The sequence below is a fragment of the Sebastes umbrosus genome, chromosome 21, assembly GCF_015220745.1.
Source record: "Sebastes umbrosus isolate fSebUmb1 chromosome 21, fSebUmb1.pri, whole genome shotgun sequence".
Classification (NCBI taxonomy): Eukaryota; Metazoa; Chordata; class Actinopteri; order Perciformes; family Sebastidae; genus Sebastes; species Sebastes umbrosus.
Window position 1 is genome coordinate 19,955,369 of NC_051289.1, and position 25,490 is coordinate 19,980,858.

General features: G+C 42.1%; 1 protein-coding gene across 4 annotated transcripts in view; it reads left to right on the top strand.

Annotated features, from left to right (window-relative positions):
• Window positions 1-25,490, top strand: part of LOC119480602 (E3 ubiquitin-protein ligase HECW1) — an 85,979-nt gene that overhangs the window by 17,136 nt on the left and 43,353 nt on the right. For all 4 annotated transcript variants that reach the window (XR_005204965.1, XM_037757035.1, XM_037757034.1 and 1 more), the window contains 7 exons: window positions 556-650; window positions 8,963-9,038; window positions 10,549-10,718; window positions 18,991-19,133; window positions 19,429-19,529; window positions 21,946-22,898; window positions 24,634-25,207. Coding sequence is in view for 3 of the 4 variants with exons in the window: in XM_037757035.1 (XP_037612963.1) it covers window positions 556-650; window positions 8,963-9,038; window positions 10,549-10,718; window positions 18,991-19,133; window positions 19,429-19,529; window positions 21,946-22,898; window positions 24,634-25,207 (2,112 nt within the window). In the remaining variant the exon portion in view is untranslated. The remainder of the gene's footprint in view (window positions 1-555; window positions 651-8,962; window positions 9,039-10,548; window positions 10,719-18,990; window positions 19,134-19,428; window positions 19,530-21,945; window positions 22,899-24,633; window positions 25,208-25,490) is intronic.

Genomic DNA, 25,490 nt, shown 5'->3' on the forward strand with positions numbered 1-25,490 from the left:
CAACATACAATATAAATGAACTGGGGACTCAGTTGTCTATTGTGCTCACACACTGCAGCTGGTACACCGCTGCATGCGACGCACAAAACTTGTCGGTTCCTAATGAGACATTTTATTTGACGCACTACAAATAAAACAATAGAAAACAGAAGAAACAGAATATCTGTAATTAAACCATTTTTATAATTTTTACCAATTTACATCGGCTACCTGTACATAACTGTATATACGTAGATTCACTGTATAGTTATTCCCAACGCTCATCAATGCAACTCAAATGAACATGATTACGTGGGACGTCACTCATGAAGTCATTGCTAGAAACTCGGATGTATACAAATGGAAAACCACAAGACCCGTTTTTTAAAAATATATCCTTTTGGGAAATAAAATCATCAGTCATCAGATTTTTTGTTTTTTGTTTAAAATTCAGGTTAAAAAAAAAAAGACAATGTGGAGTAGGATTCAGTGTTGGTGAAAGGAAACTAATTCTTGATTCATTTTCTCTGCATCATTGCCACCTCCCGTTCCCACTCATCTGTGTGTCCTCCTCAGCTGAGACCCGGGTCTGCTTCAGGTACTACCACGGTGTCACCGGAGCTCTGAGGGCCACCACACCCAGCATCACCATAAAGAAAGTTTCTCCACCGGTAAGTCTCTTTATTTTGACCTATGCAGCTTTCTGAGATCTATGGGGCTTTTCACTCAGTATCTTGTGTCTGTTGAATGGCAGCCCAGTCTTTTAGTCTCTCTTCACTTCTGTCAGTCATGTTAATCAACATTAGCGTTGAGGAAGCTACTTTGAAATTGTAGCTTCCCCGGGTACGAGCTACTCCTGAAGTAGCTACGCTGCAGCTACGCCTCTGATGAACTCTACATTGGAAAAAAGGTTATACAGTTAGATTTTGCAGGAAAAGGCTCTGCTCTTTGAGGGAGGTTTCAAAGAATTGAAGCTAATCTTCTTAACACTTCAGATACAGCATCAGATGTACAGAAATGTATATGAACGTAGAGCTCAGCAAGATAACCTGCTCAGTGTCTCTGAAAGGACGATACGTGGCTGAGAGAAGTTAAATATTGCTGAAATATTTTACATCTTTTTATTTTTAAAAGTACTTTTACTTTCTTTTATTAGTATTATTATTCTATTATTTCACAAGAGTTTCCACAGTTTGCTGGTTCCCTTCTAGACATATATCATTGTTGTATACACAGCACTGGCCCTTGAGAAAAAGTAAATAAAAGTGGTGTAAGTGTAAGTAATGAGCTGTAGTTGATTTGTGGAGAGTGTTACCACTAACAAGTGATATTAATGAGCTTTTACATGGGAATTCAAATTGTGGTGTACCATACGAGGGCTGATGATGTCATTCACTACTGTGGCTTTGGTCACAACCATCCTGGTTGCTGTGGGATGTCTCCAGCCATGTCGGATGAACCCATAATTCCCACAGGTTATGAGATGAAGTGCAGTAATGTATCACCTTCATGTAATGCAGTGCTTGTCAAACATCAGTGCATATTTTGATAATTTGACCTACAACTAAAAGAAGTTTATTATGTAAGGGATAATATACAGCGAGCCGGTCATTGTACATTATCCCGCTTATTACACGGCTACTTACTGAAAAAATCTATAATTTGACGCAAAAACGGTCCGCCAGAGTCCGACATCAGAGCCCATAGCAACGGTCTGTTATACATAGCAACGGTGTACAGAAATCACAGACCACAGAACGCAGTGATTGACCAATCACAATCGAGTATTCATCACAGCCGTGTAATAAATCAGGATAACCAAATTGTATTCAGGGATATTTTTAGTAGCAGCACTGCACTGCTGTTGAATGCATACTGTGTAGGGGAAACACTGTTAGAATCAGGCAACGTTCAGTACAACTGAAATCAGAAGCCAGGAATAACTTGACCAGTTCTCAATAGCCGAGCCCGAGATCAAGACAAGTCTGAGGCCAACAAGGAATGAGTCCAAGACAAAGTGCAAGACTTCAAAAAAGTGGACTCGATACTGAGACTAGATTTGAGTACTACAGCCCTCCCCAGGACGATGGGACAACATTAGTCTCAAGCCCTGATCCCTGATCCCTGATCCCCGGTACCCAGGTACCTGCGGTACTGGAGAAAAACGAGTACTAAGGCTGCAGCTAACAATTATTTTCATTGTCGATTATTTTATTGATTAATCGATTAGTTGTTTGGTCTATAGAATGACAGAAAATGGTGAAAAATGTCGATCAGTGTTTCCCAAAGCCCAAGATGACATCCTCAAATGTCTTGTTTTGTCCACAACTCAAAGATATTCAGTTTATTGTCATAGAGGAGTACCAGAAAAATATTCACATTTAAGAAGCTGGAATCAGAGAATTTAGACTTCTTTTTTTTAAATTACTTAAACCAATTAAAGCTGAAGTAGGCGAGATTGGAGCCAATATGATTAAAAAAAGTTATTTTTATAAGACGGTCGCTGTATTGTGACAGTAGTTCATGAAACAGGTAACCTGAAATAAATCATGTGCCTCCGATGTCCTCCGGTGTCCTGCGGTTCTCCTAACAGCATCTGCAAGATTTCACAGACCGGAGGAAAACAAGCAGTAAGAGCTGATCTGAGGTCTGCTGTCCATCTGCCGTCTATGAGAGCCGGCTGTCAATCACTCACGAACTCCGACCAAACGGTCAAACTAGGCAGCGCTGATCAAATATGAATCAATATTATGTTACGTTGATGACTATTTCTCTCCTCAGATGTTTTCAGAATCATCTTGTAGTGCACGGTTTAGCTGTAAAATGGGAAAGTTTGTGACGCCGCCGCCATTGTGAAATCTGGTGAAGGAACGCCACGTTCCAGTCACATGACCGGAGCACAGCCAATAAGAGCGCTCTCTCTCTCTGAAATGACCTGTGATTGGTCAAAGTCTCCCGTTACGGGCTAGATTTTCTAAAGCCTGAAAACAGAGCCATGAGGAGGTGCAGAAGTCTAATTTTCTCTCAGAACACTTGAATTTCAATATGCTGAAAGGTTATTATGGGATTTTTGCCCAATGATGCCAAAAATATACTGACTACTGCCACTTTAATCGATTATCAAAATTGTCTGCGATTAATTTGATAGTTGACAACTAATCGAGAGTTTTGGCATTGACTTGGTCCCAAAGCACTGGTTCTCGTGACATCCCTACTGTGGTCACGTGATAAATTTCCACTTGAAAATCTTCAGATGAAAATCTTTTGAGCAGTATAGTACCAAATATTACCGATCAGCATATCAATATTGTCATTGCCCTTCTAAAGCCCATATCAGCCAGACCCTGTTATCAGGAGGGTGTCCAGCTGGGTGATTGGGTTTCAGTGTTTGGCTTCCCATTCTGCTGCTGTGGGCCCCTGGAAATGCTGATGGACCCAGAACCTGATCTGTGCTTGCTTCCTGAGGACAAACGAATAAAAATAACTGCCATAGGACAGGAGACAGGAAGGGAGGGAGGGGGGAGGGAGGGAGGGAGGAGTAGAGATAGGAGAAGAGTCCCCCCTCCAGGTAAGCCATTCATGTTTTCGGAGGCGAGGGGTTGGAAAGCAGCAGGTTCAAACAGCTGGAGGCCGACACGACGCGGTGGAGAAACGAGGAGATGGATGGACAGGAAAGCAGCGGAGGGAGATGTGACGTTTATTCTAGACAGAGAAGACACAGCGCTTGATTTATATGGGTGTGATGGACGGCATGTGTCTCCAGCTGGGACTGCTGTCTCCCAGTCGTCCTGAGAGGAGGAGCGGGAGGAGGACGAGGCTCAGCTGGATAGCCTGGGTAACCATAAATATTCACTCCGTCCGCGTCTTTCTCTTTCCTTACTCACATGCTGGTGACAGCTCATTCAGTCAATCTGCCTCTGCCTTCATTTTCTCGCGGCATCTTGAGACACACATGCTTCTGAATCTGCTTACTGTCTAGTTGAAGTGTAATATCACTCAGTCGGTTGATATTTGCTTATAAAATATGATGACTGGTGGTGGTGTGCGGAATTTATTTAGTAGTATGTCATTGAATATAGCCTCTAACCTGTAATATAGTGTTGATTGGTCCGATCCATCATTTTGCTGATATACACTGCCGTTCAAAAGTTTGTAAAGTTTGTTATATTGATTTTTTTCTCATATTAGTTTTCATTTCGTTTGGATTAGGGCTGTCAATCGATTACAACTATTTAATCGTGATTAATCACAAATTAATCACACATTTTTTGTCTGTTCAAAATGTACCTTAAATGGAGATTAAGTATTTAATACTCTTATCAACATGGGAGTGGGCAAATATGCTGCTTTATGTAAATGTAGGTATATATTTTTTATTGGAAATCAATTAACAACACAAAACAATGACAAATATTGTCCAGAAACCCTCACAGGTACTGCATTTAGCATGACAAATATGCTACATTGCAAACTGTGTCAGTGTGCTGACTTGCTTATGACTTGCTCCCAAAACTGCATGTGATTATCATAAAGTGGGCATGTCTGTAAAGGGGAGACTCGTGGGTACCCATAGAACCCATTTTCATTCACATATCTTGAGGTTAGAGGTCAAGGGACCCCTTTGAAAATGGCCATGACAGTTTTTCCTCGCCAAAATTTAGCGTAGGTTTGGAGCGTTATTTATCCTCGTTTGCGACAAGCAAGTATGAAAAGGCTAGTATTTCTTTTGCGTTATTGTGTTAACTTTGTTAATTCAGACACAAAATGTATTATATATACTTGAAATTGTTTTGTCCTCAAAAGAAGAAGGATTAAATGATTCAAACTTCCATTTAGTCGATGTCCCCACAGTGTTGCATAACACGATTCAAGATTCAAGATTCAAGCCCTTTATTGTCATTCTGTATTGCAACTAAATTAGATTGTGACAGTCCCATAGGTGCTAATGAGAAGATGATACAATATAAAAAGAGATAATACAATATAAATATTAAAAAAATAATACAATATAAAAATACCATATGTACATTGGCGAGATGCCAGATTCTTGTACAAAGTGTCCATCAGATAATTATTTCACAATAGTGTCCAACATATTGTTATTGCACATGTCTGTAAACAGTTCACGTTTGTGACAGTAAATTCATACATGATTAGTATTGCACATTCCGACAGGTCTTATTACACGTGTTCATCTCAGACAGAGGAGATGTCAGAGTTCAGGAGGTTTATGGCAGTTGGGAGAAAATCAATTTTTTAATCAGTCTGTTTGTGCCGATTGATCTGAAGCGCCTGCCTGACGGGAGGAGCTTAAACAGGTTTTGTGTCCGGGATGAGGGATGTCCTTCATGATGTTTTTGGCCCTTCTCATACAGCGAGTGTTGTCAAGGTTGTCAAGTGATGGCAGTCCATTGCCAACAATGTCCTGTGCTGTTGTCATGAGGTTAGCTCTTCTTAGCCTCCACAGAAAGTCGAGGCATTGCTGTGCTTTGCCTATACTACCATTGAGGTGTTGACAGCCCGGGAGAGGTCCTCTGAGATGGTGACTCCTGAAGCTGGAAACTCTCTCCACAGCCTCTGCTTTAATGGTTATTATTACTGTTGGAACCACTTCTTCTACCAAATCTCCTTCGACTTTGAATTTGTTTTCCAGACCAGAAAAGCGCAGTGCAATTGGGCTCTAAATATTTTGGGAAGCTGTTTGTCTTTGGGCCCTCTGCTGTCTACTCAGTGGTTAGATTTGAGAGGTTTAGACTGTGATTTGTCATTCCATCGATTGTTCAGCTGATATTCCAACAATGCTAACCCTAGACTAACATTATATTTCTATTGGGAAGTTTGAAGAAGAGCTTTGCTTTTACTTCTTCTTCTTCCTCGTGTCCAGCCATCTTCTGTACCACGTCTTTCCAGTGGTTGGCGCAGGCGAGCGCAGCGGCATTTGGTTCGGCCAGGTCATCTTTGGTACATTGGTTTGGGATTCGCCACACACACACATGCATCGGAAGTTGTTATTTTCCATTTCTTCATGGACACCTTGCAGCATCCTTCACCAGCCCGCAGGCGGTTCAGTGTTTTTTCCAGACAGCCCAAGGTTTCATCGTGGCCGGTAGCGAGGCATTCACCTGGGGTGATGCCTCTCTCCATCCAGTGGGTTGTCTGGTTGCCAAGGCTGTTCCACTGGTTCTGCCATTCAGTAATCCTGGCATCAGTTGGGGTTGGTCTCCAGTACTTCAGTGGTGTCCAGGAAACTGCTCCTGGAGCTTAGCTGAGCATCATTTGCTTTTACTAAATGATGGCATGTAACAAACCACCCCGACCTATCAGACCTACTCTCAACACTGAGCTGATATAACCTCCCCTACACTTCCACTCTAACTGAGTTAGATCACCCAGCTTCTCTGGGATGTATTAAAATATCTCACACACACACTCGGCCAGAGTTTGGAGCCTTGGTGTCTCTGACCTGTCATCGGATGGGGATCCACTTTGTCTCTTTCAGGCTCGTCATGGTTGGGAGGAGGGGTGCTTTTATTGTGTAAAATCTATCTCTTCTTACATCATTTAAGATCCCTGCAACTCTTAAAGGACGCTCATGAATTCTACATACTGTTCCTCTTATATGTTTCAAAGCAGCTGAGTAGTTGGTCTTCCTCTACTGTCTGCAGTCGGGTGGTAGATTATATAAAGTGTGTTGCAGACGGATGAAGCTGTCATTTGGTTCATCTGTGAGATTAGAATCATCGAGGAGACCCGCGCTGGCACTCGTCTCTCTGACTGTACTCAGAAAAGGCAGATTAGCATCTCATTAAAATTAATTGGTCCAAACATCTGTCATTTCCTTTATCCCTGTATCTTTTTGTTTCTACTGCCAGTTTGTTTTTTTTTGTTCCCAGCCAGTTGCATAAGCATTGAGAGCTCATACAGTGTCACTGCTGTATTTAGGAAGACTGTGACACACTGGCTGGTTTACATGTTCCTATACTGTCTCCATTTCATATGCCACATCAATGCCAAAATCAATCCGTCCTTTTTGTATAGTTAATTACCAGAGTGACGATGTCTCTATTGGCCAGTTTGTCACTCTGTTTGTTTGTTCGTTCAACATTGTAAAGTATCTCATCAACCACTGGCCAGACTGTGAAGTCTTTGCTGTTTTTGGTATGGATATTTGCGAAATTAGAGAGCTTTGGGAGGGGGGTAATAATCTGAGGAAAAATTTTGATTAAAGTCGTAAATTTAAAAGAAAAAAAACTTGGATATTCTCGAGATTAATGTGGCAAATTTACGAGAAAAAACTCACATTTAAAAGAAAAAAACATGAATATTCTCTGAGATTAAATTCGCGAATTTACAAGAAAAAACTCACTTTTAAGAGAAAAAAAATGTAATGTTCTCTGAGATTAAATTGGCAAATTTACAGGAAAAAAACTTGAATATTCTCTGAGATAAAATTTGCAAATTTACAAGAAAAAACAGATTTATGAGAAAAAAGATGAATATTCCCTGACATTAAATCTGCAAATTTAGGAGAAAAAAACTTGAATATTCACTGAGGTTACAAAGTCACAAATTTCCGAGAAAAAATTGTTTTTTTTTTGTCAAGGAACCAAATCGCTTTGTAAGGTTGGATCAAACTCATCACACCACAGACGCTACTGTTACACTGGTAACGCCATCCGCTGTATGAATTTCGTTGCTCCTAAAGTAGAGTTCATATGGTGAGGACGGCCTCTGAGCTGAGCGATGCGAAAGGTCCTGAAAGATATATACACATGTTTTCTTTCATGTTCTTTCTGTGTTCTTTTATGAACATAAATAAATACTAATATGGTGAATATATTTGGCACTCGGTGACTCACGTTAATTCAGTGTTTAACGGTGGTGTCTGTGGAGTGATGAGGTTGATTCAGCCTTGCAAAGTGAAGCGATGTAGTTTCTTGAATAAAACAAACATTTATTTTTCTCGAAATATATGACTTAATAAATTTTGGATTTCTTTCTCATAAATTTACCACTTTAATCTCAGTGAATATCCAATTTTTTTTCTCTGCCCGGCACAAATTTTGTCTATTCGCCTCTTTGCATTGATTTTGTATGTAAAAGTTTGCTTCGCTCTTGGTGTGAACGCACCATTAGTCTTGCTCCAAACCAAGAAGGAAGAAAGATAATTTAATGCCTGTGAATGAGGTCCAATAGTGGTGATAAATGTTGGTTTCATTCCACGTTATCTAATCCTTTAATGCCATCTTAAAGACTCTTTACTATTTATTTACTTTCACAGCCTTAAAACTGGTAAGGCTTATTTTAGTTACATCCTAAAATGTGTGTATTTACAGACGTTAAAAATATCCAGAAGGAAGAATCCAGAATTTGTGAAACTCAAGACTATGACTATGTGCAATGTCCCTGTGACTTTAATAATTCATTGGGTAACCTCTAAGACGTCTCACCCATCATTTCTGTTGATTTTTTTTGCCTGCTCATATTTGACTGGGCTCAGTATTCAGGGAATATCAAGCCAAACATTTCCACTGTACGGCAGAGCTGACGCATCCCAGCAGTATTTACACTCCTCCACTTCCTCTTCTGTCTCTCTCTCTCACCATCCCCCATGCTCCTCCTCTTCCTGGCTGCACAATCAATGTCAGGATAATGAAGACAGAGTATTGATCGCAGGACGCTGTCAGGCCTGACTGAAAACGGAGCTTTACAAAAGCCCCGGCTGAAATGAGACTGGACGTTTCGTCTCTATCTAAACACGAAGGTCTCAGACGTAACATGATTTCATTGATGTGTCATGTGTGACTGTTATTCCGTTATTTGCCTACGTGACCCACTTTCCTCATGGGCATCATTAAAGTTTTATCTTACAGCGAAGGAGGAAAAGACGCTGATGTAGAAGAGAAGGACGACTTGAGTGTGTTTCCATGTTCTTCTCATGTGAGGACATGTCTTGACTGTCCGTTTCTGTCTGTGTCCTCAGGTATTAAAGCCAGTAGTTAGTCCTGAAGTCAACCATGGACTGGGCAACAGGAGACTCATCAACTTTTCCTTGTCAGGTAGGATGCCAACAAACATGTGCGTTTTTCTTTCCATCCGTTCCTGTATTGCTTTCCTCCAACATTCAGACACACTCTGTCCTCATTTGACCTGCAGCTCTCTGTAGTAATGTCTGTTGTTTTAACGGTGTCTCTCTGAAAGCGGTGGTATGCTCAAAAATCAATGCCAGCCAAACTGATTAACTCTGACATTTACTACTTTAAAGGGGAACACCACCTAATTTCAGAATTCCAATATGTTATGTCCATGGCTCGGGAAAGTTCAATCAATATTAGTGAACATGAGCTACTTTCTCTCTCGAAGCCAGAAACCAGAGAAGTGAGTCTGAAAACTTGATGATGTCATAGGGTATATAGTCTGTAGCTGAGTCAAGAGCTCTTCCAAACATAATTAAATGAGTTTATATTTCATTAAGTTTGCAAATAGCTCGATAATGTAATGAGCCGGGACTGGGTTTATTACTTTATGACGGATGAAACAGGGAACAGATGGATCTTTTAGCAGGTTTATTTTGAAAGATAAAAAGTTTAAAAAGGTAACGTTACAAATAGAAGATGTGGAAACTCGCTTTAAAAACAGATGCGCTCGTAGCTGGCGGTACCGTGAGGTGGTCGGCGTGTTTCCGTGTAACGTAACGACGGATGTCTCTCTCATTCAGCAACCTTGTTGTGTTCGTTTAACGTTACACTACGTTGTCCCTCACCGTCCCGTCATCTACCGCTTTTTTCTTCCTCACCGCGAACGGCCAGCAGCTCCCGCACCTCGATGTCTCGCCACACATCCGTGTTGTTCTCGTCCGTTGTTCATCTCCGGTGTGTCTGAAAACATTCCTGCTGCTGTCGCTCCGTTTGTTTATGAGCTACGGCGACAAGTGACAGTTGCATCACGGACTGTGCGCCCTCATTTGCAACCGAATAGGTTTGTCCCGCCCGTTTGTTAGCGACCCTGGTGCGTGAAGTTCACATAGAAATCAACCCTGGTCCGACCCTGTTCTGACCCACCCTCCAGTAGTATGTGAGATTAGCCGTGGACAGACAGATACATACACACACACATGACAGAACGCATGATCTCCCTACAGGTTTACGCCTGGCGGAGATAACAATTGATTCTGTTGACAGTCTATAGTATTCATTGCAACAGTCCTTTGGTTTTACAAGAGAATATCGAGTACTTCCATCCTCTAGACCAGCGGTTTTCAATGTCTGGCACTGTGGGCTTTCCCTCAGACAAAATCTAATTTATGAACTCTAGTTCCCATAATGCTTTGCAGTATGTAAACAGGGCATATCCACGCATTTCATTTTTAAAATTCAAAGAAATGTTTTCTCAAGAATAGTACAGTTTATCCCACAGTCATCATAGATAAACCCTACAGCTGCAAGTCACTAATGAAAATCCTGCCATGTGTCGATCTGAAACTGTGCCAGAGTTTTCTATCATAACAAGTGGACAGACATTTTTTTGTGTCATTCCATAACCCTTTGCTTTCACGTCCACCTCTTTCAGACCTCCAGGCGCTTGGTTTGAAGAAGGGGATGTTCTTCAATCCCGACCCCTACCTGAAGCTCTCCATCCAGCCTGGGAAGCACAGCATCTTCCCCTCGCTGCCACATCACGGCCAGGAGAAACGCTCCGCAGTGGTCTGCAACACAGTCAACCCACAATGGAACACCGAGGTACATATAATAGTCCTATTTCCGTCTTCCATTTAAATGTTTTATGTCTTTAAAGCACTCTGAGGTGCTTGATGTGTAAAGTTACCATGGTTACTGGTGTTGTTCTCATCTAACTCAAGGTCGGCAGAAAAGGCATCTTAAACAGTTTATACCAGCCGGGAAATGGTTCACACACAGTGTCACTCTGCTCTGCAGTAATACAACAGACTGTGATGTCTTGGTGTAGCTTGACACGAGCTTGAAAACATATATGCAGTCGTGTTAATTTAACTAACATCTAGGGGAAGATTTAAGTACTATAACATTGGCTAACATACTGAACTTTTGTCAGACGCCCAGCTGTTTCCGTTTAGTTCTGTCGCCTCAATGAACCGGGAGCAGCTCGTCGGTGAAGTTGAAATGAGGAGTTATCTATACGATACCTCCTCATTTCACTATACAAACCTAATTAAGGTGGCAGCTGTCTGGAGGGAGATAGCCAGGGAGCTGAAAGTTTCCTACCTGCTGTTGGCTATATTGTCATTTCCAGTAAATATCACAATATTAAACGTGGGTTTTCTGTTTAAAAAGAACAAACGTAGGAAGATAGATAAGATAGAGATAAAATACTTCTCCAGTCTGATCTCGAGCGTATAGCTGATCGGTAGCCGACGTGGTTTGTTTACATGACGTAACAGAAGTGCATATAGTGAATTCAGTGTGGACACGGTGTAGGAAGGAGATTTTTGGGCCCCTGACAGCTTCTGGCCCTCGGTGCGCCGCACCGGTTGTAGCGTCGATATTTATGCCACTGAGAAGAGATATTTTTGGGTGGCCAAGGATATTGGTTTACCACCCATACAACTGGTGATTCTGCAGATTCATGCACCTATAATTAGGTTGGGTATTGGTTCTTAATACGTTTTAAGGTATATCAACTGAAATAACACAGTACCGAGTAGTATCGAAACCATATCAAATATTCAGTATCTGTGTATCGATGTTTTGTTATTTTTGACAACACTATTATCTGCCACTGTGCAGAAATGCCGGGTTTAAACAATGAATAGACGTGCAAAAAAAGCTGCGCAACATTCAAATGTTGATTTTGGATTCAATTGTCAGCGTTATGACTGAAGCTGTGAACTATTCGGTGCTGCCCTACAAACAACGGTTCTTAACAGTATAGTAGGTCAATGTAGTCGTCAGTTTAGTCTCAATACTGGATTGTTATTTAAATGAATTTTGAAGGAGAAAATGTCCTAAAATTCACATGTTCCTTATATAAAAACCCAGTACAACGGATTGCACAACACAGAAAAAGGGAGGATTGGGTGCTTCTTTGGTTTCAGCAGTAGAGTAAGAGGATCAATGTAATCCATGAAAATCATATTTGCTTTGTGGAAAACAAGATCAGCCAATTGATTTTCTCATTTAGAGACTTTTTCTTGGAAAACCGTACGTTTCTGGAAAGTTCATCGCCAGTTAATCCTGTTGTGGACGCAGCAGTTTAGCGGCAGGAGCAAAAAGGCTTAAAGTGACATTAACATTTTATATACTATGTGTAGGAACTGTTTAACAAATACAAATTCAACACGACTGAAAGCTTTGCCAAAGGAATGACTTATTTCATAAATACATGAAACTCAATTTATCTTTGTTTAATTGTTAAGGACTGTAACTTAAACTGCAACGGTCATACACTATTTCACATACAAATCTTTTTTTTAACTTGTTTAAACTTTAATTTTTAGTATAGGTGAGCACACATAAGTAAAATGACACTAACTATAGTTGAATGACAGACCTGGTCAGCCTTCCTGTGGGCATTATTATCATGATGAATCTACTCCAGGGATTTATTATATAATGTCTTACACTCCTGAGTCAGTGCCACTTCATTTCAATTACCATTTTCACCGTTCCTTAATGATATACCTGTTTAAAACTAATGCTCCATAGTTTGAGGGCTCAACGTCATGATAATGGCATTTAAGGTGAGTAATATCACTAATAGCTCCTGTTAAAGTGTTTCTCCAGACTTGCCAGTACATCATAATCAGTATTATTGAAATTCACTGTCATGCCTCTGAGTATGCTCTATTAGAACAAATTAGAAAAAAGAATCATTATTTTAATAACTTTGTTGACAAATGTGAATAAATATCCCTATAATTGAAAGTCTGTTTGGAAAATTGATTACTCAAATAGTCTGGAGTAATTAGAAATATTTGGATCACTTGAGACTTTCAAGTGATCAATTAAATCCCAAATACGGTTTCTCTCAGTCATGTTTAAATTCCTCGCCTGAAGTTTTAAGGAATGCTTCTGCACCTTGTCAGTCAGGACCTGTAGCTTGCCGTCTGAACATTTCATTTTTCTTTTTCTCTGTCATTTTTCTGCCTACTGTGTTTTTGGAAAGACAACATTTATACTTTGCCAGATGGATAATTGCAATCAGACGCAAAAAAAAAGGTCAAATTGCATTCAGCTGCACAACTTTATGGGTGTGTTTGCACTGTAATATGATTACATTATATATTACAGAGCATTATCACTTGGGAATCGGACCTTGAGATTGAGCAGGTAGCGGTTGCAAGTGATGTGCAACTCATGTGCTATCAGCGGCCGCAATCCGTTCTTTGTGAATCAGTGTATTTGTGCATAACACAGAGCTGTTTTCTGTCCGACTGCGTTGTCTGTTTCACGGCACAGTCTCTACCTTTTATTACGTCCCTCAGGAGACTCCATACACTGATTGAATGTAGTGTCCCTCTTGGCAGCATCCACTCAGCTCGAAGCCACTTTCCCTTTTTTCCAAACAGCTCTCATGTTGAGTGGAGCTCGGCTTGCTTGGCAGTAATGTACTGTATAACTCTAATGGGTCTCCATAGCATGCTTCCTCGGTCAGCATACTTTTCCATACTGCAGCCCGGTGCTGTGCAGCTCTAAGAGAGAGAGAGAGAGAGAGAGAGAGAGAGAGAGAGAGAGTCTGCATCATTATGTAATACGATAAAATGATGACATGATATTAGCACCAAAAAAAATATACCATCACAAGAATGGATCCCTGGAAACTGGACAGTACTTTCCATGGAATTGAGTATTTTATTGCAGATAGATCCTATAAATAGTGGTACTATGAAGCTTTTTTTTGCATTATTAATGCAGGGTTATATTTAGCTTCATTCGCCACTATATTAGATTAGTGTTGACCTTTATTAATGCCGTTTACTTCTTAGTAAAGTACTTAGTACTTAGTGCTGGATCTGATATGGTTTGATTGCTTGTTTGTTGATGAGTTTTATTCTTCCGTTGTCAAAAAGATGTTTAACAAGCTTTTAAATTTGGAAATGAGTAACAGTTTAGTGTTAATACTAAAGGGTGCATGGTTCCCAAAATTCTTGCTAATACCAAGCTAGATTGTGCTCAATAGACTAATTCCATTAGTTCAAAAAGGGCAAAACCTTTGGCCCTACTTTAGTAGGGGTCAAGCGGGGGATATGTGAGCCATGCTCAATTTTGCCTTGTTTACAGTAGTGCAGTGATCACTGTTATGCAATGGAGAACTGAGCTTATACTGTATGTGCGCACTGCAACAATTCAGAAGCCAGTCGCTTTAGCTGTGATCCTCCTCCGTCTTGTATCTCACGCTCAGTAATGCAGACGTCTAAATGAAGAGAGCTTTCCCTCTCTGTAGGCATGTGCGATATGTTGGAATAAGAGTTGTGATCCGCCGTGCTTAACGGGGGGAGTGGTATGGATTTATAAGCTCCTTTTAAACGTCATAGTGATGTCATCAGGGTTATCTCAGCTTGGACTTTGGAACGACAACAATTTTAACAGAAAGCCTGTGTTGCCAACTAGGGATGTGGATTTTGAATGATGTGGGGAGGAGAAGGAGCTTGTCTCCATGGATACCAACAACTTTTCTTTCCGCCATTTCCACCACCAACCACAGAAGAAATAACCACTGTTGCTGCTTTGTAAATGTGGTGGAAGTCTCAGATATGTCAGAAAACCAAACGCCGTTGTGTCTGGGTTCATAACGTCACCCGACGGCGAGCTGTATTCACATACAGTGCCGTTGCACTGACTGTATCTAGCAAGCCACACGTCGCTACTGCGGTATGAACCCAAAATAAACAGATAGTGCTGTGATTTAATTGCAATAAATGGATCAAAAGTAATGCCGAAATAACTACATAATAATGCCGATCTGTAAAAAGTCACACTAACACTAACTTTAAATCCAAAATGGACAAGAAGTCAAAAGTGCTCAGAATCACCAAAATTTGAACATCTGCAGTCTCATGACAAAATGAGCCAACAACTTTTAAAATGCTTGTTTTCCGAATAGAGTTTGGATCGATCAGTGCCAGTGCTGACATAGTAGCTGCTCCATCAACACTCAAGATAAAGTCATCCAGGCATTAACACGGCAGCAAGTTGTTGTTTATACCATCTAGAGTCTGTGGTTTATACATATACAGTTATACACAGAGTTTCGTCCCGTCCCGACTATCGTAGCTCTGGGTGACCGCAGACAGCTGCAGAATATTTTTTTTCCTCCATTTCTGATTCAACGTCAGTGACGACAGCAGGAGAATCTCAACGCTGATGGGCTTTCACGACACAGCGTCAATCAAATTTCTTGCTCAAGTTGAAATATTTCAACTCGCACAAATATGTCAATTTTGCACATTCCCGTCCTTCGCGCCATTCGCACCGCCCAGCGCAAACACACATGTTTTTCTCTTTGCATTGACTTTCTGTGCCATCGAAAAGTCTGCTTCGTGCTCGGTGTGTATACGCACCGTAATGAAGAGACACTGTCAGGCTGCAGCCATGTCAATGTGACACATACTAGCGACTAAAAGTCTGAATATCTCAGCCTCTCTGCTGCACAGATTTTGAAGTGACCCAACTTCATTATTATTATGTGATTATGTGATTAATAATACGGCCTGTGAGTTCCTTCTAAAGGTCACTCCTTCACTTTGCTGTAAATGGCTTGATCAATTTGTCTTATTCTTTATTAGCAAGGGTCTATTGTACTCCTAAATTGGGTCTTAAGAGTGAATCTCGCAGCCTCTATAATATAAATACGGACTCTCTTATTCCCTTATTCCTCCTACTTCTCCTCTAGTTGTCCTATCCATTTCTCTCCTCATACCACCCCCCCCACCATCCTCTGCAGCTTCATTTCACTCCTCTTCCTAGAGATTAACAATGTACTCTGCTGCTGCAACAGCAGACACCCCCTCCCATTTCCTCTCTCTCTCTCTCTCTCTCTCTCTCTCTCTCTCTCTCTCTCTCTCTCTCTCTCTCTCTCTCTCCTGTACAATCTCACCCTCTTTATTGAGTTTGTCCCGCATCCTCCACTCACAAACACACACTTTTGCTCCGTCTGCTCCCTTCTGGCTCATCTTGTAAATTATTCACTCCGACTCCTTTTCATCGTCCTCCTTTATCACCCCGCACACTGATTCCCCACAGCTCAGCCTTTCTTCCTCTCCCTCCTCCTCCTCTCATTTTTCTGTCTTCTTAGCAGCACGGTGTCATTTCATTTCATCCCATGCAGCCAGATACATTTTTTATTTTATTATTTTCATTTCCTCATTATGCTGTCCTTTTTTTTTGCCCTAACCTATGAATATTTCCGTGTATCTTTTTTTTCATCTAGTCTTCCAGCACTAGGATTGACAACCACATATCACAGGACATACAAGAACTCTATTTACAACCACGTCAGAAAAACAAACACAGCCAGTATGATACGCATGGAGTCACTGACTGTAATGCTGGCTGAGGTACAGCTAAGGTTAGCAGAGGACAGCAGCTGATAATCTACTGTAGCTGCCACTGCTGATACACGCGCACACACACACACACACACACACCTTTAGGTTTTCCTTAAAGCGGAACTGCGCCTATTTTCAAAATTCATACATGTTATTGCGATGGTCTAAGACATGCCAGAAATACATGTGAACATGAACAACTCTCTCCCAAATCCAAAAACTAGAGCGCTAAGTCTCAAACTTGTGATGTCATAGGGTATAAAGTGTGGAAGAGATGTTCTAGATGACACTGAGAGCAGCCAGAGGAATGTTCTGAGTATATGGGAACATTTTCTGTTTCACAACTGACTACACTACAATAGAATAAAGCTTATTTGGGTATAAAAAAAAGAAAAGAAACATTCCGTGGGTCCACAAAATCAGTCTCCCAACTCATATATAGCTGGTATGAGAAAAATTTTAAGTTTTTTGAACATTAAAGCATTTAAACATGTTCTATTAGAAACCTGAAACACACGTGTGAACCTGAAAATAATCCTGATAGGTCCTCTTTAAGAATACAGGACAACGAAGACAAAGAGGGATCACACGTAATATTCACCAGTATACAGTATATTTTTGACGGGTATTTACCAATGTGGATATTTTTGGATTAAAGCTGCTAATAGTTTATAATTTGTGCCAATATTAATTTAAGCATTAAGGATCTGACTGCCAGAAATTTAGAGGCATGTCTCAACGGGCTTTAAGCTACGCTCAGCGTTCCGCTCTGAATTTAGATTTTGGTCGGAGTGGAAAAAAGCTGGGGAGGATTTGGACGGTTAAAGTCGCAGGCTCTGAAGAGACATTTAAGAAACTTGGACGGCGATCAGACCCCCGCTGAGAGAAGCGGGGGGGGGGAGCGGGAGAGGGAGATTATTTAATTCATCCATACTAAAAACCACATACATCTCTAATTGGCTTGGAGAAAGAAAAATAAACCTTAAATTAAGCGGCTACAAAGCTGGAAAGATATGTGAGCTTGTAGCTTCAATGAGAGAGACCAGTAATTGGCCACTGAGTGGGAAGGTCTCTGTACACATCTTACACAAGTGAGAGTAAATAAACAGAAACTAATATTTTATGGATTCCCCAGATACGCTTCCAAACCCACCCGCATTTTATGTTCTTCATCAAACTGAACATTAGTACTGTATATGTTGCACAAAGACATGAGTTATGGCAGAGTTACATTGTACAGTGGTCTCTATTTGATCAGTTTAATCTAATGGCAATTTACTATCTTGGTTAAGGTTAGGGAAAGATTGTGGTTCTCATTAAAGTTACTCTTCAGTCAAAAACATGTTTTTCTTCTTGTTCCTTGAATGTTTGAGCTTCACTGTTCAGAATGACGTACGTGCAGATTTTGACACTAGAAGGCCGTTTTCACATTAATCTACTGAAGGAGGAAAACTCACCTTAAATCTCAGTTTAAGATGCGTACGTACAAGCAGGATTTATGACGTTACAGCTAGATTCGAGCCAATCATGGTCCACTATGCAACTTACAGGTCACATACACAAGATTAAGAGATCTTGTGTCCAGCAGTTAAAACTTTTGAAATGAACATTAACATATCCATAGGTTCTGGACCAATGAGGGACGGGGAGGTGATGTCATTTAACTGTAATTTAACAATTTTTTAACGAGGTTATTTCACTTTTTTTGCGGAAAAACAATGTTAGACTCAAACTATTATTCAAATCTGAGTAATTTTATGTCTGTCCACTTGGATACCTTTGGGTGTGCCAAAAGGGTTTTCTACCTCTTGAAAGGAAATCTGGCTATGAAATACTACTGATATTCACTACAGGAGGCTATGTGCACACAATGGAGCTTTTGGCCATGACAGTTACCCTGTGCATCATCACATTCTACCATTGTAAACAATATAAACTCAATAAAAAACAACTAAATTGTATAATTTTGACTCCAAATGAAGTAGTTTTATTATAATAATGAAATATGATCAAGTAGAAAATAACAAATAAGATCAACCACAGTGTAAATAAGATAACAAAAAAGAATCCAAAGTCAAGTATATACAGTACATTCAATATAAAAACAGGCCAAAATATTATAAAGTAAAAATACAATTTCTTGTGCGTTGGTTTTGTTACTAAAATGTTGAAATCATTGCCAACCAAACATTATTTGGACAAAATACACGTGGAATGTTGTTTTAATTGCGTTAAGGCCTCGTCTTTTAGAAACAATTTGGAAAAATGACCGCCACGGCACTTTATGCAGTTTTTAAAGGCAGTGTTTTAACACACAGCTCAGCCGAACCCGGTACCGGGTAAAAAAGCTTACAGACTAACATGAGTTTACAGGCACAGATATTATGTTCTAACTATAGTGCAGAAACAAAATATCAAACACCATCCCAATCCGGTGACACTGAGAGGTCTAACCGTTACGACGCTCTCTCCTCTGTCTGTTTCTGCAGAGGTTTAGCTTTGTGTCTCTGCCCACTGACGTCCTGGAGATCGAGGTGAAGGATAAGTTCGCCAAGAGTCGGCCGATCATCAAGCGTTTCCTCGGGAAGCTGTCCGTCCCCGTCCAGAGGCTGCTGGAAAAACATGCCATCGGGTAAAACACACACACACACACACACACATACACACACATTTATACAGTTGAGTGCAGTAGGACTGTTCTAATCATCAGTCCAAATATGATGACTGAGAGTCTGTAGAGCTGTGGAAGCGTTCCCACATACATTGGCCCACACAGACAACGGATGAGATGAAGGATGTGTGTGTGTGCCAGTTTAAATCTCACGTGACCATCTGATTTTAGCTCTGATTTCAATTCTTCCCGTCTCTCCCTGCACTTGTTCTTCACTCACTCTTCTCTCTTTCTCCTCTGTGTTTCTTGTCTGCAGGGATCGGGTAGTGAATTATACGCTGGGTCGCAGGTTGCCAACAGATCATGTCTGCGGCCAGCTGCAGTTCCGCTTTGAGCTGACCTCTTCTATACACCCAGGTACATGAAGCATAATGCCATACAGCAGTAGACACATTATCAGTCCTGCTATCTTCCCTTGGCTGTTAAGCTCTTAACTCAACTGTCTCTTTGGGAGGTCAACTTATACATGGATAGTTTATTTTTTTTGCATTTTAGTGCTACAGAGCCCAGCAGGTGTCATGTTTTTATTATTATTATTTTTTTATAATTAGTATTTTATTGATTTTTTTACATGAACATTGTCACATTTTGGTCCACAAATCAATACTCCTATATGCAAAATAATATTAATATAAAAAAAATAATAAATAAATAAAAGACATAAATGATACATTTAAAAAAATAATATCTACAAAATCCTAGTATACAAATAAAATGTTAAAAATAAATAAATAAAATAAAAGAGACAAATCAAATACATATTCCTACATTCATCTGCACCATGGTCTAATCTAATTTACAAGCATCCAATCAATTTATGTAAGAGGTGTGCTCTCACATGAACGCCCCATTTTCACAAATGACTAATTTGTCCCCCTTAACCCTCTGAGACCCACAATAGCCCCATTTTTTGTTTTTTTAGGGGGGTACAGGGGGTCTTTAGGGGGAGATAGCAGGTCAACAGTAGACGTCACATAGGAGTTGTGTACATCACCTGAAAACTGGGAACCTGAAGATTAATTTGAGACTCTGTGTCAAGTTGTTTTAAACTTGAGTAAATTCATTCATTCATTAATTGAAATAAATTGTGAAAGTGTGTAAGGGCTTACAACATTATAATAGCAGTGTGGTGGTCATCCCCATGTTCACTTATGTCTCATAATTTGTTGCAGCAATTTTTGGGTTGTTACCATTTGTTACACAGATTTGGTGCTAAATTTAACCATTTTTTACCACTGGAGGATTGGTATAAATGATCAATAATCCCTCCAAAAAACAACATTAAGACACCAAGACCCTGAGGAACACCATGGAAAAAGCCATGCTGTGATTTTGTAGCACACATTGACAGAACAAAACACAGTGTTTAATCATTGTATCCAAGTATCACTGTCCAATTTCAAAACCAAACTGTAACACAACCGAGCAGCTCATTTGATTCGTCCGCGGTCCCACAGTCTAAACAATCTGCCGCTCCTCAACGCCACGATAGTGAGGTCATTATTAATTCAACAGCACAAATCTGTAATTCATGCACATGATTTATTCATTTGTCATGCACATTTGTTTTGTTTTTTTTGGCTCCTTGACACCTGCCAGGCTGTGTACGACGAGGAAGAGAAAAGGGGCAGATGACAACGTAGCAAAAATCTTCTTTGGCGTCACTATTTTTTAAAGGGGAAGACATCAAAGTGTCGAGGATTTCTCTACTGCATCTGTGATGAATTATAAAGACTTTAGTGTCTCCAGAGGGAGCTGTGTGGGAATCTGATAAATGTCCTTGAGCGATCCGCTGTCCTCAGTGTCGGTTCGGTCTGAAGTTTGAAAATGAAACAAATCTGTAGGTGTGGAGTTAGAAAGAAGTGAGCTTACCAGACCTCTGTAGCCGCACTGCTCAGCTCTGCTGCAGGCTAGAGGCTCCGTTAGCAACTATCAAGGCCCAGACGCACCAAGCCGACGTCAAAGAACTAGTGGAGATGAACTGGACTGTTGCGTCGCCTCACGCCGCCTTTGTCTTGGCTGACAAGTTGCACTTGAACGCACCGCAAAGACTACAGCCGACGTCCAGTTAACACGAACGTTCTGCGTCTGCGTGAGAGGAAACGACTCTCCACACCAGCAGGCGGCGGTAGTCTGTATTTGTCATTCAAAAAGGGTAACCGAGGATGGCGGATATCCACGCCATTGTTATGATACGCACATGAAACAAAGCAGTGTTTCACACCACTCTCACTCACCACTTTGTTTCATTCCAGACGGCCATGTCGCTGTGAAAATATCCGTGTGTTGGAATGATCAGATGAAAAATGAGAAGAGCCTTCTGTGTGTGTCCTCTTGACTTTACTCGTCGGTTTGCTTTCCTCCCTTCCGTTTCTCTTCTCGCACACTGTTTCGTTTAATCTGAACAGCCAATCAGAGGGATTCAACATGCTGAATCGGCCGAAAAACCTCCGTCACGGCCAGACTAGAACTGACGATGCTTGACACAACGTAAAAACTAGGCCGACAGACGCTCACCGACAACCGACCGTTGGCTTGGTGTGTCAGGGCCTTTAGCATAACACACTTGAATCTGCGACTGAACTCACTGCAGTCGTGTTGCATTGTGGGTGATGTAGGCACCGGGGTTAGAAAAGTAAGAATGTGTGAAGTAGACAATATCTGGTTCTGCTGATTAGGCGTACTCTTATAGAAACATCAGTGCACACAACCCAAACTGTCCAACCGACTCTCAAAAGTGGACCTTTAACGTCTCCATGTGTTCTTTTCTTAGACGATGAGGAGATCTCCTTGGTCATAGAGGCAGCCTGTCCTGAGGGGGGAAATGCAGCACATGACAACCACGTTGCTGATGATGACACGCTGAGCGTGGGACCTGACATGCCCGACCTCCCCCTGGATGCCCCTTCTGACCCGGAGACCTCGGCACCACCAGCCTCCACAGCGGGAGCCTCCACGCCCGAGGAGGTCGGTCCCGCTGAGACGGAGGAGGCTGAGACGACACCGGAGGAGCTAGAAGCTGTCGAGGAGGAGAGCACGGTGAGGGAGGAGCCCCCGTCTGCAGAGCCACAGGTGGAGCAGGGGGAGGATGAACAGCAGGAGGAGAACAGTGGAGAGGAGGGAGGAAGGGAGGAGAGTCAGTGTGAGGGAGAAGAGGAGGAGCAGAGAGCACCGCAAGCTGAGGAGGAGGTGACGGGAGAAGGAAAGGAGGTTGCGGAGGAAACGCAGCCGAAGCCAGACTCTGACAATCCGGTAGTAACAACAGATGATGGGGCTGCTACCATGGAGACCCCCACGGAGGGAAACATCACATCCTCTGTAGAACAAGCTGACGGGGCCCCACAGGAGGCGACGGAGGGAGGAGAAAGAAGCAGCGTCCCCTGCACGTGCCAATCCCCCTTCTCAAGCTACAACTCCAACACTCCCCCGCGACGCAAAAACCGCCCCTGCTCCCTCCCGGTGTCGGAGCTGGAGACGGTGATCGCATCGGCGTGCGGCGAGCCGGAGACGCCCCGGTCCCACTACATCCGGATCCACCACCTCCTCCACAGCCTCCCCTCGGCCCAGCAGAGAGCTCCCAGCCAGGAGGAGGAGGACACTGGGGAGGGAGACAATACGAGCACCATTCAGGACACCACCTCCACGTCTCCAACACTTAAAACCTCCAAAGACGAGGAGAGGCAGGAGGATGAGGACGAGGAGGATACAACCCAGTCTCCCTCTCAGGTACCAACAGTTATGGACTTGAGAGCCAAACACTGAACTCAAGTTACTATTTAATAACAAGTACATGAGTTGAAATAAAATTTAGAAACTTAAAACTTAGTAACTAACTTATTAACTGAGTGCAAAGTACAAACGCATCCCCTGAAAAAAACTATATAAGTTACTTGATGAGTAAAAGAAAAAGAGAAAAACACCAGCTCACTGCATGCTGTGTTATTTTGTGACGATAGAGTATGGAGTGAAGTTAGTCTCAAAATGGTCACAAATGTGTATTACATGATCTACGACTGAAAAATATTATTTACAAATGTAAACGACAATTTGTGTGTCATATTGTCTAATATCTTAAAAGGAACGTGTTACTAACTTGAGGGAACGACTTACTAAATTGAGGGAACGACTTACCGACTTACTAACTTGAGGGAACGACTTACTAACCTGAGAGAACGACTTAATAATTTGAGGGAACGACTTGCTAACTTGAGGGGACAACTTACTTACTTGAGGGAACGACTTACTAATTTGAGGGAACGGCTTACTAACTTCAGGGAACAACTTACTAACCTGAGGGAACGACCTACTAACCTGAGGGAACGACTTACTAACTTGAGGGAACGACTTTCTAACTTGAGGGAACGACTTACTTACTTGAGGGAACAACTTACTAATTTGAGGGAACGACTTACTAACCTGAGGGAACGACTTACTTACTTGAGGGAACTACTTACTAATTTGAGGGAACGGTTTACTAACTTGAGGGGAACGACTTACTAACTTGAGGGAACGACTTACTAACCTGAGGGAACGACTTACTTACTTGAGGGAACTACTTACTAATTTGAGGGAACGACTTACTAATTTGAGGGAACGGTTTACTAACTTGAGGGGAACGACTTACTAACTTGAGGGAACGACTTACTAACCTGAGGGAACGACTTACTTACTTGAGGGAACTACTTACTAATTTGAGGGAACGACTTACTAATTTGAGGGAACGGTTTACTAACTTGAGGGGAACGACTTACTAACTTGAGGGAACGACTTACTAACCTGAGGGAACGACTTACTTACTTGAGGGAACTACTTACTAATTTGAGGGAACGACTTACTAATTTGAGGGAACGGTTTACTAACTTGAGGGGAACGACTTACTAACTTGAGGGAACGACTTACTAACCTGAGGGAACGACTTACTTACTTGAGGGAACTACTTACTAATTTGAGGGAACGACTTACTAACTTGAGGGAACTACTTACTAATTCGAGGGAACGACTTACTAACCTGAGGGAACGACTTACTAACTTGAGGGAACTACTTACTAACTTGAGGGAACGAGTTAATAAAATGTTCTCCTAGGGGTCTAGAGGGGCCTCCGTACATTTCAAACAAAGGCAGACAAAAGAAAAAGTGAGGCCCGGAATGTTTTCTGTCATCTGAATATCTGACCGCAGTTTAAGCCATTATTCGACGGTATACAGAGGCATGAGGAGGCCTCTTCACAGAATGTAACATGTAACAAGTCCAAATGTAACATAGTAAAAGTGTAGATTTTTCTCTATAAATGTTCTTTATTAAGGGTAAAGTATGTCTTCTACCGAAATTAGGAATGTCTGTCTCAATTGTTTTTTTCAAAGATGACAATGAACCAACGTGTCTGGTTTGGGGAAGCCAGCAATGTCTGTCCAACTAATGTGTACCTGTAAGGCAGTAAAAGCTCTATATGTGTTCCTACAGGTCCCAGAGTGTCCAGGCCCCTGCTGCCGTCGCTCCCTACCTCGCAGCCTCTCCATCGAACGTCTCTCTGAGCTGAACCAGCTCCTGGAAGGAGATGGAGGAGGAGGAGGAGGACACACAGCGGTCAGGAGGATCTCTCCCTCCTGCCTGGAGAGCGAAGAGGGAGATTCCAGCAACGGAGGAGGGAGAAGAGTCACCCACCGACACCCGGGCGAGAACGAGTGCGAGTTTTGCGACACCTCCTGCTACAGCACCTCGTGCTACAGCACCTCCTGCTACAGCACGTCGTGCTACAGCAACTCGGGCTACGAGGGCAGGGGCCGCTTCTGCAGCCACACCCGCCTCTCCTCGGTGGACAGCAACAGGCTCTCCGGCAGCACCGTGTTCTCCTCCCAGGACGAGGACGAAGACGAGGAGAGCGCCTTCGAGTCGGTGCCCGACGCCGGCCTCACGCCGGAGGGCCAGGAGGCGGGCGGGGCCGGAGGAGAGAGGAGGACGGGGAGGTTGAAGGAGGCCAGGAGAGGAGAGCAGGGGGAGCCAGCTGTGGCGGGGCCCAGCGACAGAACCAACATCGGTGAGAGAAAAACGTTCTTATTGGTCATCTGCTGGAGTTTCAGCTTCACTGTGTAAACATGATGCACGTCTGTACAACAGCTGGAGCTTCAGTTGGTCAGCTGTCTTGGTGTTAGACCCCTACCATATCTCTGTGGGTCTAATTTTATGAATTTTTAGGTGGTAAATTACATCTGAAGGTCATCCTGGGAGCTAATAATAATAAGTGTAACACCCTTGGTTTGATTCTAGCCAGGGATCCCCCCTTTCCCTCCCAACCTTTCCTGTTCTCCTCTCTCTGCACC